Below are 20,672 nucleotides of genomic sequence, written 5' to 3'. Positions count from 1 at the left end.
GGACTGGAATAATTCCTCTGCTCTCACTAGGCCCACTTCCTCTTTTCAGTTTGTTTATAATTCTCTATACTGAAAAAACAATTCTCAAGAATAACCATTTTTAATTGAGAAATATTTAGGATAGCACTAAATTTTTTTTTTATCATAAATATAAACTCTAATAATCAAAATGACCAAAATGTTTCATTAAATAGGTAAATATACACTTATTCTTCTATGGTTAACTAACCCAAACTTTAGGGTTTAGAGTTAAGGGGTAGGGATTTGGGTTTAAGATTTAAAATTTTATAAAATAGAAAATAAATATTTTTTTATCACAAAATAGCATTCAATAAAAATTGATTAAAATAGCTTATTTTTATTTTGAAAATTTTAATTTTTAATTTTTTAAAACTTGTAACCATATTCTCAAAATTCCACCCTTAACTTTAAACCCTAAACCCTAGGATGTAAATGTATTTTTGCTTTTTAATAAAACTTTTTTTTAGTCATTTTTTCATTTGAGGCTATTTTTATAGGGAAATATTCATGTTTACCACTTTCTTGATACAATTATTCATGTTTACCACTACTAAAGAGATATTTTTAAAAATACAATTTTCATTAAGTGACAAAAGACTCTTATACCCTTGTTATTTAAATAAAAATTAATAATTTTTTTTATGTTTTCGAATTCTATTTTTTCAACTTTGAACTTTTTTATAATTTTTTTTAAAAACGTTGTTTAGAAATCAAAAATTATTTTTTAAACATTTTTTTTTTAAAATTCATATTTTGAAACTATTTATTTATATATATTTATGGGGAAATTGTAATTATACCACAAATTTGATACCACTTTTCAATTTCAAATCCCGAAGAAGTTTTTTAGAAGACCAAACCGTTTGTGCAGCCTATGTTTGTGATGGGAGTGGAAGGCTTCACCGATTCGGAAATTAACGGTCACGACAACAGCGTAGTGGTAAGGTCGAATAACACTTTCCAATTTCAAAGGCTTTGTCGTTGACGGAATGGGATGCTTGTCGGATTCGTTTTGTGATAGTCGAGAGAACGCCAGAACAAGTATCTCTGAATCTGAAGTATTTTTTTGTGTGTGTTTGGACTCTACTTTTCATTCTATTTTACTTTCAATTCGTTTGTCTTATCTGATTTCAAATGGAATAGCTTTGAGAAATCTGAGTTTGAAGTAATTTTTTGTTCTTCGTCTGATTTGCTATTTGTAAACACATTAAACCGAAAGTGTGTGGCTTTGTGTTTGGCATGTTGTTTTCATTCTATGCTAATTTCAAGTAGTCTATGTTACCCAAGTAACATGGATAAGTGTGAAGAGTGCATGTTCATACTATTACTACTTTGTGTATGTTCTTGTGAACTGAATAGAATACCAACCAAAAAACTAAATAGAATAGTGTGCATTGTATTGGTATGTATTTGAGTTTTATGTTGATGTGTATATGCTTTTGTAAAGAGAAATAGTATAGTTAAATATAAATGGAATATAATTTATTATAACATCAAATAAAATACATTACAACATGATGTTGAATGGAATACTATTTATATTATGTTGTGTCTTCTTCTTCTTTTCTCTAATGCCGTTAATCTCTATCTCTTTCGATGCCATCAATCTGAATATAAATCACGTACAAATTCTTGAAACATAGATATATAGAATATAGGGTGAAGTGACATATCTGAAGGTAACACTCCTAATCTAGGAAAGTTAACTTGATTGACCGTGCAAAAATCAAACAAGAACATGCACGATCAACCATGTAAACTTAAACCAGATTTAAGATGCCACTATCAAATACCTACATTTTCCTATTTCCAACATTACCTACTCTTCAAATAAACTACATATTTTACTGAAACATTGTATTTATTAATAGTTTTTTATATATGTAATATCTAATTTTAATCAGCTTTAAATCAATCATCATACATTTATTATAATTGTTAAAACACAATTACTAATACAATAACTTAGATTATATATAATACTACCTTGATTTTAAAATTTTATTTGTACTTAGTTTTTAAAAAATATAAAGTTACACATAAATTCTACTTATATTTATTTTCTTTAATGTAATTTTTATTTTGTATTATTGAATTTTAATTGGAACAACAATATGAGTTAACAGATGTTTGATCCGAGAATCAGCATGATAAGGGTGACTAACAAGGGTCAACAAATGACATAATAAACTTAAATCATTGTTTTTTAGAATGACTCGATATGAAATTATTGTATTGAATGTTGACTATCATGATATATCAACAACTGTATTGAAGGTTGTAATGTAATATGCAAACACCGTTTTTGATAAAGAAAATATAATCACACACATGGAATGATTGTATTGAATGTTGACTATCAAGAGATATCAACAAATGTATTGAGTTTTGTAATGCGATCTGTAAATAAAAGAGTCTATAAAAAAAAGACAAAACCACACATATTTTTGTGTGTAGAAGGTTTAACTAGGTAAAACATATTGCATTCATCAATTTGTTAATAACTAATGTTTTAGAAAAAACATCTTCAAATTAATTTAACTTTTATCGTCGTTACTATATTACGTATATCTCTATTTATATAGTCAATTGTATTCAAATTTTTTGATAAAATATTATTTTCATATCAATGAAATTCCTTTTAAAATGTATGTTTTTTTCTTGCAAGTGTTTTTCTTCAAAGAGTTGTATTGGTTTTCGATAACGAAACTCAATATGATCTATAAGATCCAAGTCAGCATTTATGGCCCTTTATTGGGTCTACATCTGTTACCCCACTAAATAAATGTGGGATGACTATAATGCAACGAGTTGATATATCCGATTAGTTAAGGAGATAATTTTGATATATGTTGCACTTCTTCCACAAGGGCTACAACCTTGTTGTCAACAAAATTTTATAGTTTTACTTCATGCATATCAGTCAGAGTGCTAGCCACACAGACGATTATTTATGACACATAGTTTTAGAAGACATATTCTCATTTTGAGAATTTTGTTAATATTTATAGGTAAATATAATTTATAATTCTTTTGATAATAAAAATATTTGTAAGAATTTTATCATTGGTTATAGAACTTTTACTAATAAATATATTAAATAAGTGTTTTGTTAACTAATAATTATTTTTCAATTTTTCATATTAACAAATTATTTTAATAAAACTATAATTGGCAACAGTGAAATGTTTATAATAATATTGACTACTATTGCTATGCAGTTGATTTGATAATTTTGGTTTACCAATCAATCATTAATAGAATTTAATAGTTTATACAATTCTAATGTGTTTTATATTATATATACAATATCAGATAAAAGCAGTGGTAATCCAAGTATCTCTGTGCTTTAAAACGTTTTTTATAATAGCAAAATATTTAATATGAAAATCTTACAAATTATTATTTTTTTGCTTAGAGCATCCGAGAATGGTAGACTGGCACTGACTTCATGTTGGTTATTTCCAAAATCTTGTGACAATGTCAATAAGCTGATTGAAAAAACACGGCAGAGAAAGGATAATGAACATGAAAGATAATCACAACAGAAGCTAGGATCTTGTACCATTCTTTAACTTTGAAATAAGATAAACATTATTCCATTTCTCCACCATGTCTTTTACTACCTCGTGAGGCTCTAAATACACCAAGAATTTAGGGTTACACCATGTTAAAATTTTGATGAATATCTCTATATCATAGTTGTCTTTTATCATGTGTAAGTGGAGTGATTGAAAAAGAATACGATCCCAAAATAAAATAACAACTAAAGTTTCTTTTAATAAATATATAAATTTTATTATATAAAGCTTGGTTTTTCAAAGTTGCTAATTAACATGATCGCGACATGTGTTAATTAATTTATTAAGATTGTAACATATGTGAAAAATATGTTACAATTCTCTTTTTTTTTAGGATTTTTAAAGATTTAGAAAAAGAAAATTATTATTACATTTCTTTGGACATTCTAGAAAAGGAAAATTCTTACAAAAAATATAGTTTATTGTTCATTTTAGGAGTTTAGAAAAGGAAAATTACTATTACATAGTCTTTAACAATTATATTTATATGGTTCTTTTTATAGTCTTTTAAAAATATTTGATAGTAATTTTTTTAAAAAAATTCTATAAACAAAGAATAATTGTAATTTGAAAGTTTTTTTTTCTTTTTAAAATATTTTGCATATTTTTCATCTTTAAAGATACTTAAGAAATATATTACAAGAGAAAATATTAATTGTTTAAAAAAACTTAAATAAAAACTAATTATAAAATTCTACAAGTACAAGAAATTATTTAATAGAAATCAAATAGAAAAAATAACTATAAAATCAGTGATATTCCTTTTTTAAAACCTAAGAAAATAAAAATGTACAAGTACTCTTATTATTTTCATATAAACAACTAACTTTCCTTTTTAACATATAAATGTATGCTACACAAATATAAACCAAAATAAATATTATTTTCACATCTATATTTAGGTTTAAGGTTCCTCATATTATTTTCACAAAAAATAGTATTTACAGGGAAAATATTATCTGAGTATTTTCTTTTAATTTCTTTAAGCATCTCAATTTTTTATCATCCTTATTATATCTTATGATGCTAACACAAGTTTTTTTAATTATGATTTTTTTTGTTGTACCTATGTGTAAATATGAGGAACATAAGTCACAATATATAATTAACTAAAAATAAATTTTTTATTGAAAATATATTAGTTGTATAAAAATCTTAAACAAAAACGAATTATAGTTGCAATTTTCCTTTTAAAAAAATAAAAGTAATTTATTCCTTATAAGTAACTAACTTTTTTTAATAGATAATTTGGTGTTAAAAAATTTATAAACCAAGATTAACTTCAAATATTTCACCCGATATGATTGTGACATTTGTACAAAAAAAAATTAAATTGTGTATGTATTAATAAAAATCAATCATTATGTGAAAATAAAATTTTCCTCTAAAATCCTAAATAAAAGAAATTTGGAAAAATATTTTTTTCCTCTTTTAGTCTTAACCAAATATTTTTTTTTTTCCTTTTAAATCATGGCTAAAATTCGTTTTCTCAATATCACTAATATTTTGTAAAAATAATTAGTATTTTGTAAACATAATTTTTTTTATTGAAAGTATATTAGTTTTTTTTTTGATTAACCTGGGGGTATCCCAGGCCTATGTAGAGGCCCAGACTAATCCCTAAGGGGAGGTGCAGCCCACGGATAGACCCTCTTTCCGGGTATTCAAATGGGCCCTAAAGCATGGGCCCTTATCCGTGTTAGGTGACCCGGATAATTGTGATCTAGTTTCGCGCAGCAGGTGGATCGAACCTGAAACATGTTGGTGTCTCAGCCCCGTCTCCTTACCACTCGACCACAATCACCCGGTCTTGAAAGTATATTAGTTGTATAAAAATCTTAAACAAAAACGAATTATAGTTGCAATTTTCCTTTAAAAAAATAAAAGTAATTTATTTCTTATAAATAACGAACTTTTCTCTTTAATAGATAATTTTGTGTTAAAAAATTATAAACCAAAAATAAATTCAAATATTTCACCCAATATAATTGTGACATTTGTACAAAATAAAATAAAATTGTAGAATTTTAGAATAAAAATCTATCATTATGTGAAAATAACTTTTTTTCCTAAAACCCTAAATAAAAGAAATTTGAAAAATAACTTATTCCTCTTTTAATCTTAACCAAATAAGATTTTGTTTTCCTTTTAAATCATGACCAAATAGAATTGTAAAAGTAATTTTTAGTTTTAAAATTTAATGATAAATATCATACTGAAAATATTTAATTAAAAATAATAGTGATGTTTTGAAAATGAATTTTGAAAATAGCAACTTTTAAAAATAGTTAATATTTGCTGGAAATAATTATTTGATAGTATTTTAATTTTCTAAATCCTAGAAAAAATAATTATAAAAGATTATGTAATTTTAATTTTATTTTTTTACACCCTAAAACTGTTCAAAAAAATTTGATATTTCTTTTCCTTTACAAAAAAAGTCTTAAACAAAAGAGATTTGTATCATATTTTTTAATTCATAACCAAAAGAGAATTGTAAGAAGTTATTTGATAGTATATTTTAAGAGAGAATTTTATGATGAACATGATACTAAAAATTATTTAATTAACAAACAAAGTGTAAAATAGTATTGATATGAACTTTAAAAATCATAATTTTAAAATTATTTAATAGTAGCTTGAAATAATTATTTGATAGCAATAAAAAATTTCTGAAATTCTAAACAGGAGATAATTGTAAAAGTTTACATTATTTTCTAAAATCCTAAAAAAATATAAAAAAAGTATTTGATATTTTTTCTTTTTTAATTGTAAATAAAAACGAGATTTATAAAATATAATTGTTTTCTCTTTCTAAAAAAAATCCTAATAAAAGTAAACATACCTATTTAATAGCATTTAAAACAAAAATTGATGACAAGTATGATGCTAAAGCTATTAAATTAACAAAAATCAAAACTTAAGATGTTGTAGTGATTGGTATTTAAGTGTTTGGTTATACGAAAATCAAACGCATGTTTGATATATATATTTTCATGTTTGCTCATAAAAAAATAATTAAAATTATTGTCACTGTACATATGTTTAGTCAAAAACAAATCAAGCTTCATTGTTATCTTATTACATTTTTTTTTTACTATGTAGTAGTTTACAATTCATTTTAATTAAAATGTTTTTATGAAAATATATCAATAATAAATAATGAATCAAGAAAATTATTTAACATCAGATAATAAGTTTAATAAAACATTAAATTAGTACATAAGTAAGTGTATAATGTTGTCATTGCTTCTTGGCCTTATTTAACTTCCAAATTCCTTTTTATTTCATTATAATTATTATTTCGGGTGGAACATCACCATCACAATGCTCCTCTCTCGGCGTCGAACAGCCACTGTCACTTGTTTTCTTCGTCTCTCATTCCAAGCCGTGATCCACAGTGTTTGGTGTGAACGGAACAGACGCAAACACAACAATGGTTTCAATACAGCACCAGAGCTCATTAAGAAGATCGACAAGATTATTCGAAATAGAGTGTCCTCCTTGCGTCACAAGAATGTTGCTTTCTATGGCAGCATGATGCTTGAGTGGCTGGGAAGAACAACATAAGTTTTACTTTGCTCTCTAGTTTACCATTCTAGCTCTACAAATGTTTCCAAACTCTATTGTGCTGTAAACATTTTTTATTTTGTTGATAAATAAATTTAACATTTCAACAAAAAAAAAATTATTATTTCGGGTTGGATCCGGTTTAAATTTTTACATTTGGATATTTTTTCTATCTCTAACAAATATTAACTGAAACTTATGTGTGAAAACGAGTTCTTAACTATAAAATAAATTTCACATAACATATGCAAAAAACAATTTAAAAACAACAATAAAATGATCTTTTAATATTTTTCTATTAACTTAAAGTATCAAATAAAGTCTGTAGCAACGCACGGGCCAAAATCTAGTTAAGATATAAAACTTTAAGATTTTATGTTTTTTACATACTTCTAAAAACTTTGTGTGTTAGAGCCATGTGGAGCTCTCTACTATACTCTAAGCACAACACCTAAACTTAGCTTACAATCAATTTTTAAAAAAGTTCAAATAAATTACACATTCTATTGGATCATTTTCTGAATCGAATTTATAATTTATACAATACATTAAATTTGGGAGACGTGTGGAATTCCCAGCCATGATAGCATCCAAGCTCACACCCATCAAAACACAAGGTGATCCATGGTCTCTGACATATAATAGCTGTGACCGTCTCTCTTCGACCAACAAACAATGTATGTCCCAATCCGAGCCAATGAAGACCTGCAGTTGACACGGCTTGCTCAGCCATCTTGGAGCTCCAGCTGTCATGCTCACACAGTTATGGACATTGAGCTTCCTCAACTATTTGCTTGTAGCCAGCGCCAGCCTGTATCGAAGAATCTGTCACGTGGAAGCAAGTCCTAATACTTCAAACCTTTTCAGGAGCGATGCGAAACCAATTAATTAACGTCGCTGAGTTTTGGGAACCCACCGAGTCTCACTGACTCTAAATCTTTGCAAGTCTCACTTATCTAGCGGGTTGTAACATGTTTGAACTAGGGAGAGGCTTGTAAGTTGGTGACAAGAGCCCAAAGACTGAAGCGCACTGTAAGTCAAGTCACTGTCAGGAAATAGCTCTTTTTGAGGATGGTCTCCAGTTTGACAAGTTGAGGAAGAGAACCAGTTATAGTTATGTACAAACAAAGAGATCTAGAGATGTGAGAGAAGGGGCGGAGACGCAGGCGACGGAACAAAGGTTCTAACGCTTCAGTATTTCATCCGTTAACACAGAACTCCTCACTTCCTCCATTCCTTCTATCTTCTTCAATTCAATCCCAGAATCTTCCCTCCAATTCTTCTGAGCTCTGTTGACACGAATAAAAGATGAGGCCTGTTTGGACGCAAAGTTAGTCATATCCTTACCCATTTTATATTAAACAACCCGGGTTGTGCTCTTTAACCGCTCAATCACTAAGCCCACAAGCGGTTCGATTTATAGCTGTCAATTGGACAGACCGTCCATGATAAACCCAGTCTAATTCATTTTGGAGGGGTCACAGTCGCATCCAATTACATATTGGTCTAATTAGGCTAAAGACCTATTGGTATATAGTCTAACTGAATAAATACCAAATTGATTATGAGCGTCCATGAGCTTACCAAAAACATACTTTGATGATTTTTGTAGAAAAAATGTAATTCCGCGGTTTTGGTGAAAAATTAAATTTTACGATTTTGACATAAAACCTAATCTTACAATTTTGACGAAAAACATAGTTTCATGGTTATGGCGAAAAATCAAATTTTACGCTTTTGACATGAAAATATAACTTCACAACATTAGTGAAAAACATAATTTAACTGTTTTGACGGAATATATAATTTCATAGTTTTGATGGAAAAAACAGAATTCTACGGTTTTGGCATAAGACCTAGTTTTGGATTTTGGTGGGTAAATTAATTTTACTATTTTCGTGGAAAAATATAATTCTACCATTTTGGCGAGAAACATAATTTTATTGTTTTGGAAGAAAATCATAATTTTACGGTTTTACGGAAAAAATACAGATTTAGTGGAACCATAATTTTATGTTTTAGGGGAAAATCTTAATGCTACGGTTTCGTGGAAAAAACCTAACTTTTACGGTTTTGGTAAAAAACACATTTTACTGTTTTGGTGTAATTTTCCAATCGATTTTGGTGGGAAAATATAGTTTTACTGCTTTCGTGGAAAAAATATAATTCTACCATTTTGGCGAGAAACATAATTTTATTGTTTTGGAGAAAAATCGTAATTTTACGGTTTTACGGAAAAATTACGGATTTAGTGGAACCATAATTTTATGTTTTAGGGGAAAATCTTAATTCTACGGTTTCGTGGAAAAAACATAACTTTTACGGTTTTGGTAAAAAAACATATTTTACTGTTTTGGTGTAATTTTCCAATCGATTTTGGTGGGAATATATAGTTTTACTGCTTTCGTGTAAAAACATAATTATACATTTTTGGTGAAAAGCATAATTTTATTTTTGGAGGAAAATCGTAATTTTACGGTTTTACGGAAAAATTTATGGATTTAGTGGAACCATTAATTTATGTTTTAAGGGGGAATCTTAATTCTACGGTTTTGTGGAAAAACGTATTTTTACTGTTTTGGTGTAATTCTCCGATTTTGGCAGAAAAATGTAGTTTTCATAGTTTTGGTTGAAAAAAACATAATTTTACAGTTTTGACATGAACAAAATAAATTTGTGGTTTTGACAAAAGACCTAATTTTACTTTTTAGTTATGATTCGTGCAGACAGCTCTGATAGGTACTGGACGTTTAACGGATCAACCTCTGATTCAATTCATATATATTATAACCTCTTTAACTTAATACTCTATAAATTAATATACACTAAAAATCTTTATAAAATAATATAATTTTATAGTCCCAAATTGAATTTTTGGTTAATATCTCTATAAATTAATAAAAAAAATTATAGTTTTGGTGTAATCTCAACATTATTAATTTATAGAGGTTTCACTGTATTTCATGTGTCGGTTCTTTTTTTATTTTTGAATGAAGGATACTCATTATAACCAAGAAAAATTACATGGCAAAATAGAAAACGGATTTGGTTAAATTACATGACAAAATACAAAACAGAAATCAGAACTTTAATTCTGGGCTCGTTTTCAATTGAGTTATAATCGGAAATTTTCTCTCACTCTCTTTAGCTTAGTTCGGATTGGGTTTGTTTTAAAAATATAGTTAGAATTAAACAAAAAATTAATTTTTTTTTTGCTAACAAAAAAAAAAAAAAATTGTTTCGTTCTATTTTACTTTGGATAGGATTGGTTCCAATTAACAATAGTAAGCCTCTCTAACTGATAGAAATTAAATTGGTCAAAGTCCAAGAGTAAAATGTATTAAAAATCATAATAAAGCTGATGATGAGTACAAGTTTTTGGATATCTTGTATTATTATTGTATATCACTACGGTATACGGGTAAGGACAGAAAGAAGGGTGACATCAAAAGTTTACGATCTAAAGGTTGAGACCAAAGTTGAGATTAAGTCGATCCCTGATCCCTTTGAATACCTCTGTACCGTCCGGTATCACACGATCAATCTCTGGTTCATTATTCCAGTTCATCAAACCATGGTTCTGGTAAACCGGTAAACTCGGCAGCTTAGCGAGTCCAGTCATATAGAACTGTGTCATATCCACTGGTGGGTCCAACGAAGAAGGGAAAAACCTAAGGGCTTCAGAGGCCGAAGAGGAAGAAGGCGGCACGGTTCGGTGATTGTTATGGTCTTGAGACACTGATGAACTGTACTGGCCCTTTAGACCGGAAGAACTGCTACCACGTGCAGCTGGTGGATCGTGCTCGTGTATCCCATCGTATGTAACCAATAGAAACTTGACATCTTCTGCTCCTCTCTCCACATGCTTCTTCACATCACACGCTGTGTATGTGCATTTGTAGTAGCTTCTGCACCAAAATAAAAATATAAAAATCTAACATAATATAAAATCTAAGATAAAAAAAAAAAAATTAAGAGCATAATGAAAGAAACAAACCTTGGATTTGGGTTCCCTTTGACAACTTTCTGACCGTATTTCCTCCAGCGAAAACCATCGTCAGGATTGTTTTCTTCAGTTTCCATTTGAAGGATAACTCTTTGGCTCTTACATGATCTTGTCGCTCCAATCATGGTTGATTCCCCAAACTTCCTGCAAAAGAATTATGTAGTTTAGGTTAATTTAATCAAATATATTAAGTTTATTGTTATTAAATACTGATGTTATCTTGGGACCTTCTCTTTGGAGATGAAGGCTCAGCATCTAGCTCATCAACAATGTTGTGTTCTTCGTCTTCATCTTCCTTGTATTCCTCTTCGTCCTCGTTCTTCCTATCGATTTCCATGTTGATGAGGTCGGTTTCGTTAAGGGCTGGACCAGATTCAAAAGCAGCGACTATAGGAGCATCAATGGAATCAACATGAGATGGGATATAAACGGAGTCTTTGGAATATCATCAGAGCATGTTAAAAAATACTAGGAGAATCCAAAATGGAAGCAAACTTGAGACAGAAGCAACTCTATTACCTTGTTGAGGAGGCAGAGCAACGTGCATCGGATCGTTGTTGGATATCATCATCGTTGCATGGTCGGCACCAGAACTTTCAACCGCCTCTGGAGGCCCGCCATTGGCGACTGGAGACGGAAGGATCATCTGAAATATGTTTAAAGAGCGACACGTTAAATATAACAAAGTATAGTATTATGGTTCATACATAAACTTTGTATTAAATTGTTATCGAATTGAAAATTGTAAACGCAAATAGAGTATGTATTCAAACGTGAACAAAAAGGAAATGATAGATTCTATATCGTTAAATAATATTCGTTAAAAAACACGATAAATAATACTCACTTTTTACGCCTAATTGTTTAAAATATCATACATAATAATATTCCGTTGTATGTTGTCCAACCACATTTTTGTTCGACTGTTTATCATATGATTATATATCGTATTATGAAAGAATCATAAACATTGTTACTTACGTGTGAAGGATCAATGAACGTGTTTGGAAATTGCAACATAGCAGATGGGCTGAATCCTGGAGAGATTAGGACGAGAGGAGAAGGAACGGTGGTCGACGGGTTCCTGAAGAAAGCAGCAAATGGACGGTTGTTCTGTGTCTCGAGCGGTGGAAGATTGAATTCAACTCGTGCGGCTACTCTCTCGCGGAGACTGGATCTTTGTTCAGGCTGATGGTTAGTTTGAGGGAAGATCTCGTTGATCTGATCCACAACATCATTGTTGTCGCCTTGATTCAGCATTGCTAGTAGCGATCTAGGGCTAGGACTAGACGGTGCAGCCCAACACGTCCTCACACCTCTGTAGGTTCCATCAAAAGCATTCATTTCTCCTGAGATGTCAAGAAACAAGACAACATTAATAAAAAAAAAGTTATGCAAAGATCGTCGGAAACGGATATCTAGTTGAAATAACGATATATTTGGGATATATATTTGAATGATTTAATTGGTAAACGAATGAAAAATGTATTTAATTTGCAAATAGGGGTGAAGGAGAAACCTTTTTTATTCAGAAGAAGCTAGCAGGAAAAGAAGAAGACAGAAGAGATGTGTGTTGCATAAGAGGGGAGATGGTGTTTATATAATAAAACTAGTAACCTTTTTACTTTGGTAAAAAAAATTATATGGTCAAACTTTTGTCATTTAGGAAAGAGACTTTTTAATAAATTTTCTTTCATTTCTATATTCTGCTATATAATATTTTTTATCAAATTAGTAAATTAATATATAATTTACATAACCAAAATAAATCAGATTTAAAACCAATCTATTTTTCTTTAACAAAAAAACATAAAACCAATCTATTGTATATTATTTAATTATCAGTTTTGTAACCAATGTCATTATATTTAGTTTTGATATCACTTATAATGCCCGACCGTCCATGGCTAGTGGACCTCCTATGTCCCGCTCTCGGTCCATGGACCTTATTTATTCCGACGGAACGTGCGTTAATTTTCAGAGGCTCAAAAATCTTGTATACTGACCTTACAATCACCACATGATCTTTTCCCGCGCTTTAGCCTCACTCGCATGATATCGTGAATCATTTTCCGATATATCACCCATCCTTTCATTATTTCAAATTCAAGCACGCTTAATCTTGGAGTTCTAAACGGATATGTGAATGAAAATATAAATGCACTTTGGTGATATAGGTAGCTAAACTAATTTTGTTAAGTCTTTTTCCACGTATACCAGAAATCGGAATATTACCGTTGTATGTGCTAAAGGTAACTGGTTTTTATTGAGTCAGTTAAGACAATTAGTTTGGTTTCGAATGTTTTAATGAAGTTAAAACATAGGCGTGTCTTCGTCTCGCCAGACACCAACAACTTAATTTCTAATGGAAATCAAATCCATAAATGATAATTTTATAATCTATCTCCGACCAACCCTTGCTATGAAACTACTACTACTACTTCGTTAGTATTTCTTATATAATATTTCTAATTTAAAAATGAATTGAGGTTATTCGTATATTTTAATCATTTTTAGATAGTTTTAAATCGTTATTTTCTGCCAAATAATAGTCATTAGTATAATATATTTAAACCAAATATAATATTTTATGATTCTCTATTCATTAATATCTTTGTACATAGGTAATATATATATATATATATATATATATATTAATCAGTTTTAGATCATACATTTATTATTATCTTGTAAAAAAATTATTAATACAACAAATTTATATATAAATAATATTACTGTGATTTTATATTTATTGGTACTTGTATTTTAAAAATTTAAGATTATACTTTAATTATAATCAGTTTAAACTGTTTGAAGTTTTTTTTTACTTCGATATGAGTCAAGCATGTAATCAGATTATTGATTAACAAATCAGTATGATTAGGGTAACTAACGACGGTCAAACAGATGACATGATTAACTTTGATCATTGTTGTTAGAATGACATCGATATGGAATTATTTTATTATTTGTTGACTGTCAAGCGATATCAACAAATGCATTGAGTTTTGTAATGCGATGTGTAAATAAAAGTTGATAGTCACACCTAATTTTGTATAGAAAGTTTGACTACGGAAAAATAGCAAAGTAAAAAATTTGTTAACAAATAAAGCTTAAGTGAAATCATCCTCAAATTAATTTTATTCTTATCCTCTTTACTGTATGACTAGACGATAATCCGCTCATGCGCGCGGAATAAGTTTTTTATACTAATATGTGTTAAGTAAATAGTTTTAACATTTTGTAATACTATAATTTTTATCGATTGTAAAATGACGAATACAAATGGTGGCTTCTTAAATGTACCATCGTTGTTGAAGCGTTAACGTATTACAACTCATTTTAATTATTTTTAACACTTCATATGCGTAAAAATAAATTAAGTTTTGCGGCTGACACAAATCACAAAAACAAGATAGGCAATATCGATTGTAAAATGACGAAAAAGGATTATATTTTCTGCTCTCGATTTTTTTACTATTGACTCTGTTTTCATTTTCTACATCTATAAAATTGTGCTTTTGTTCTCGTGTCTGTTTCACTGCTATGAGTATTTTTTTTTTTAACTTCTTATGTGAATTCGGTGAATTACATAAGTGTTAATTTAAAAAGATGGACATCTGTAAAAAATAGTTCCACTCCAGATACATATCTAAGAATCAAAATTTTGAAGAAAATCACCGGTAAACTCTATTCACATGTTAGTGTTCAAATCTAATATATCAAGCCATTATAGAATATAAGTGAAGACTTAAATATAAATGTATGTCTAGTATATATATTCACCAGTTCGGTCAAAAAATCATCTAATTCTAGAAGAACAAAAATAAATTACTTATTTTATTAACCTACGTTTTTGAAGTTTAATTACTTAAGAGTATACCAATAAAAATATACATATATAATACTTTAACATTCTAGTATATGTAAACAATGTATAAAGTAAGAAGTGTTTGATTTTGAAATTAACATATTTTTATATTTTTATTTATTATATAATTTAATTTAAATGATATTAATGTATATATATAATACGATGTCTAATAATGAGATTTCATATTCGTACGATTTATGATCATTTGTATCTTGCTTGAACAAAAAATAAATAAAACCATTGATCACAAAATTTTCAATGTAGGACTTTTACCATTTTTAATAATTTATAGTCGTTTTAAAACATTTAAAATATAACATATAAGAAAAAATCTAAAATTTTTCTTATACGCTTAATATGATTTTTTAATTTTTTAATAATATAAAATTAAACAAAAAAGAGAGAGGATACAATTTTTTTTATCAAATATGTTTTATCCATAATCGTTAATTTTCATATATATGTTACTCATATCAGTTAATTCCGTAGCTTTTATTTAAGAAAATAATTTAGAATATTATTGTGTACACTATTAATCAATTTGATAATTAGTTTAATAAAAAGTATAATATATATTTATATGTACCAATTTATTTTTCTAAGAATTCTAAGAATTATCTTAGTGATAACACGTGGCTCGTACGGATCCTTATTTTTACTGAGGGTTATTACACTCTTTCCCCGCAATAGAATTTGTCTTTGAATGCTTAAGGAATTCTTCTCTTCACTATTACTCAGTATATTACTTCAATCTTCCACCATTTAATTATCATCTAACTTTGCATTAATTTATTGGTCATTCTCTCTTCTGCTATCAAATATTTCCTCATCATTACCATCAGTTTTGTTGTATAAGTATGCCATCAAGTTCATTACAACTCGAGCATTTGACTTCTTCTTATAACTTATCCACATTGTTGTTTCATCCCTAGTCAATATCAGGTTAAAGTTGTGTTAATTGGATGTACAACAATCAAAGAAGAATATGTACGACAAATTAAAAAACATTAACCTTTCACCAGATGGAAGATGTTATAACTATTTTTCTAGGTTCAATACTCTTTCTCGACCTTATCAATTTCCACCATTCGATCTTCATAATTCTATCATCATGATATTGAGGTTTTTATTTCTGATCCAAACACTTCCTCTTCTTTTATGGTTGCGTAAGTCTTGTGCCAATTCATATCTTATCTCTTTTTCATCTTACTCTTGGTACCTCCATCTTCAATTACAACTCTTCTTCTTCCTTCATACTATCATCACATTTCATACTATCATCTCATTTCATAGTTTATATATCAATTTCATCTCCCTGTTGAAGTTTGATTCCTGCCTTATGATGTCCTCTCAAAAGCTACTTCTCAAATCTTTCATTGCCTCAATATACTAACATCTCAATCCCGTTCAACGTTAATTGCTAGCATACTTTTATTATTTTTGATCTATGGCACTCAAATCACGTACAAATTCCAGAAGCATAGATATATAGAATATAGGGTGAAGTGACATATGTGAAGGTAACACCCCTAATCTAGAAAAGTTAACTTCATTGACGGTGCAAAAATCTAACAAAAACATGCACAATCAACTATGTCAACTTAAACCAGATTTAATTTAAGATGCCACTAACAAATAGCCACATTCTTCTATTTCCAACATTACCTTTTCTTCAACAATTTGTTAATAATTTTTTTTTTGACAACACAATTAATAAATATTTTTTTCGTGAGAGCATCTTCAAATTAATTTAAATTTTATCGTCATTACGATATTATGTATATTTCTATTTATATAGTCAATTGTTTTCAAATTTTTAGATAAATTGTTTTTTCATATCAATGGAATTCCTTTTAAAATATATGTTTTTGTTCTTCTTATAAGTGTTTTTTTAAAGAGTTGTATCGGTTTTCCATAACAAAAACTCAATATGATCTAGAAGATCCAAATCAACACTTATGGCCCTTTTTTAGGCCTGCATTTGTTACCCCACACAATAACAGTGTGATGACTATAATGCAACGAGTTGAAATATCCATGTAGTATATATTTTACATGCTACAATTCATGCTATGAGGAAAAGCCTTTGCCTAATGACGCTGTTATGAGGATGGTTGTGAAGGGGATAAGAAACAAATTGAGTATTATGAGAACAAGAAGAGTGAAGGGTTGGGAAGATGTGTTGCAGTTTTGGTTTAGCATAAGAGTTTAAAGGTCCATAGAAAATTGTAATTATAGGAGGGTTTGGAAGTTTTAAAGTTTCTATTTGAATGAGTTTTAGACTTTAAAAAATATAGAGGGTCTACACATGATGTAAGAAGGGTTTTTTGATGAATAAAATTTAACATTCATTCAAAAAAAAAACAGAAATATCCATGTAGTTAAGGAGATAGAATTGGTACATGTTGCATTTCTTCCACAAGGGCCACAACCTTGATGTCGTTGAACTTTTCTAGTTTTATTTCATGCAGATCAGTCATAGTGCAAGCCACGCAGACGATTATTTAGGACACATAGTTATAGAAGACATATTTTTATATAGGTTTTTCTCATTTTAAATTTTTTTTAATAATTATATGTAAATATAATTTATAATTCTTTTGATAATAAAAATATTTGTAAGAATTTTATTCTTGTTTATAGAACTTTCACTAAAAAATATACTTAATAAGTGTTTTGTTAACGAATAATTATTTTTAAAATGTTTTATATTAACAAATTATTTTATTAAAAATATAATTGACAACAGTGAAATGTTTATAATAATATTGACTAATATTGCTATGCAGTTGATTTGATAATTCTGCTTTACCAATCATTAATAGAATTAAATTAGGTTATACAATTTTAATGTGTTTTATATTATATATACAATATTAGATAAAAGCTGTGGTGATCCAAGTATTTATGTGCTTTAAAACTTATTTATAAAAGTCAAAATATTTACATAATGTATGTACTTATCTATTGTTGTGTCTAACGCAAACACTCAAAAGTAAAACCACTGTTTTGTTTCAGATGAAAGAAGTCTCTGAAGCATCTAGGAGAAGAGAAGCGACATTATCTTTTGTGTTTGTTTTCCATACAAGAATGGCATCTTCATTGTGAAATAGGTAAAAACTCTTGATGATTCTATACTCTTGGACATGTATTTTGTTATAGTTATAAAGCATGTTCAAATCATATTTGCATTGACTAGTCCTCTTCTCATGCTTATGATTTGAGACTTGAGAGAAACATATTATCTAGACCAGATGGAACATTAGTTTGATTAGAGATTGATGTTTATATATCTAATTGCTATCATTCCACTTATTCTTTGTGATGCATCTGTGTATGAATCCAAGAAATCGTGGGATGCTACTGATCTTGTGATTGTTTTTTTCATTGAGAAATATGTGTTAGCGTCATTTATATGCTACTGGTTTCCATCTTAGAAATACATAAATACATGTAACACATGTTGATTCAGAAGGCTGTTGTTATTTTTTTTAATATTTTGTGTTCTTACATGAAAGTCTATTATAAAGACAGAGAATAATGCAATGGACATGTTGACATAATGTTATTTTGATAAAAATATTTTGTTTTTATTTTATGTTTTTAGTTTCATTAGTTTATTGTTACTTTTAAATTTGCATAATAATAAACATATTTTAAAAAGTGTAAATGATATTATCATTTGGAAATTTACATAATTATATACTTTTAATTAATCTGTAATATTCTATTAATATATAAAAATGGATTAACTCATTAAAACCATTAACCCATTCATTGAAATGAGTTATGATTGACCCAATCCATTAAGCTAATGCGTTGGGTTTATCCATAATCCATAAATGGTTTGGTTCATTTGGATATGTTTTGGTTTGGGTTGGTTTACCCATTTTGACACTCCTATTCATAAATCATTGGATTAAACCAGTGAGTAAGAATAGCACATCAATTATTTTAGCCATTGATTCTATTCATTAGAGAATAGTATAAAGTATTTGAAGATGATATTTTTTTTCAATCTCTTTATTAATAAAAGTTTTATGTCAGTCTTCTTTTTCTTATACATGCCTTTTCTTTTTTATTTAAGGTCTTTTCATTTTATATCAATTTCCCTATTTTGCCAACATCATTTTCCTTGTCAGCTTCATTTTCTTTCCCAACTTCCAAATTACCATTTTTATATGGGCGGATGTTAATTCAAGAGGAGCTTTTACAAGGATGTGAAACCCATCTATAACAAGTGTTGACCAAGATCGAAAAATTTCGAGAAAAAAAACTCGGCATGAATTGTGATCAGCCTATTGCATAAGCTGTAGGTTTTCACGATGTTTGGAGTCAATGAGCTCATGTGAATTTCAAGACGACATGTCATGAATGCAATACATGGTATGTATTGGCATACCATGATGCTCAATATTGCTCATATATGAGTTGTCATACACAAGATGTCATGGATGCGCTGTCATAGACAAATTGTCATAGACAAAATGTCATGGAAGGATTCTAGTGGACAAGCTTCCTTTCGGGTTTCTATACCATGCACAGAAAGGCTACATTGATGTAATGTTTGGGGGCTAGCATGAGACATTATGGACGAGCCGACATGGACAAGCCATTGAGGATGAGCTATCACGGACGAGTCGTCATGAACAAACCATCATGAATTAGCTTGTATGACGAGTTCATATAAACTATGTATGAAGATTTTTCGGTGATGATGTGATCAATATGACGATAAATTTGACTTGACCAAGAAATCAGTGTGATGATGCTATCGGTATGATGATGTTATCGGCGTGATAATGTTGTTAGCGTTTGTAAAGCTATCACCGTTTTTACGCTATTATCAGCATGATGATACAAATTTGAATGTTATATATTCATACAAATATTATTTCATTTCACATACAAAATATAAACCATAACTTTTTATTAAAACATATTAAGTAATTTTAAATATATGTTAAATAATTTGATGATTAAAAAAATTCACAATATATATTTGAATTATAAGAATATAACAAATAAATTTCAAATTAATATTTTCCTCAAAAATAAACATAAAACTGAAATTGAAATACATTTGGCATCTAAAAAATTTAGAGACATATCTAGCTCTTTTTTTTGTTGAAATGTTAAATTCATTTATCAACAAAAGAAATACAGTTTACAATATGAATGAGTTTTAAAATTTAGAGAGAACATCAACTTAAGGGAAAAAAAGCTAATTCCTTCGCATCCAGTGAATCATCATGCTACTGCACTATCCAATGTTTTTGGAATGTAGAGAGGAGATGCGATTACTGATTGTTTTATCTAAGAACCGTGTGAGCTGTTGGGCTGTACGGTATTAAATTTACTTACTTGTCATTGTTTTCATGATTTTAGGATAAGTCATTAATTTAATTAATATTATTATTATTATTTTAAATTTTATTTTAGCATATATATATCATGATATTTAAGATAATTAATAAACATTAACTTATTTTACCGATATATATATATACTATTATTTTTTACAAAATATATTTTAATATGTATATTTATCATGATATTTAAGACATTTAATTGATAAATAGATATTACCACTCCATATTAACAATATCTATGGATAATA

The 20,672-nt window shown here is 28.4% G+C and overlaps 1 protein-coding gene across 1 annotated transcript; it reads right to left on the bottom strand.

The window, feature by feature from the left end:
• Positions 1 to 7,543: 7,543 nt before the first annotated feature.
• Positions 7,544 to 13,345, bottom strand: LOC125601962 (probable WRKY transcription factor 10). Its single transcript, XM_048773891.1, has 6 exons — positions 12,698 to 13,345; positions 12,160 to 12,527; positions 11,698 to 11,824; positions 11,406 to 11,565; positions 11,170 to 11,322; positions 7,544 to 11,080 (listed from the first exon to the last, which is right to left on the bottom strand). Exons 2-6 carry the CDS (start codon positions 12,520 to 12,522, stop codon positions 10,633 to 10,635), a joined length of 1,251 nt encoding a protein of 416 aa, XP_048629848.1. The 5' UTR covers positions 12,523 to 12,527; positions 12,698 to 13,345; the 3' UTR covers positions 7,544 to 10,632.
• Between the last annotated feature and the right edge of the window lie 7,327 nt (positions 13,346 to 20,672).

This window comes from Brassica napus, unplaced genomic scaffold (assembly GCF_020379485.1).
Source record: "Brassica napus cultivar Da-Ae unplaced genomic scaffold, Da-Ae ScsIHWf_270;HRSCAF=446, whole genome shotgun sequence".
NCBI classification, from domain to species: domain Eukaryota; kingdom Viridiplantae; phylum Streptophyta; class Magnoliopsida; order Brassicales; family Brassicaceae; genus Brassica; species Brassica napus.
The sequence above is the reverse complement of the archived record's forward strand: the minus strand, read 5'-3'. Positions and strand labels throughout refer to the sequence as shown.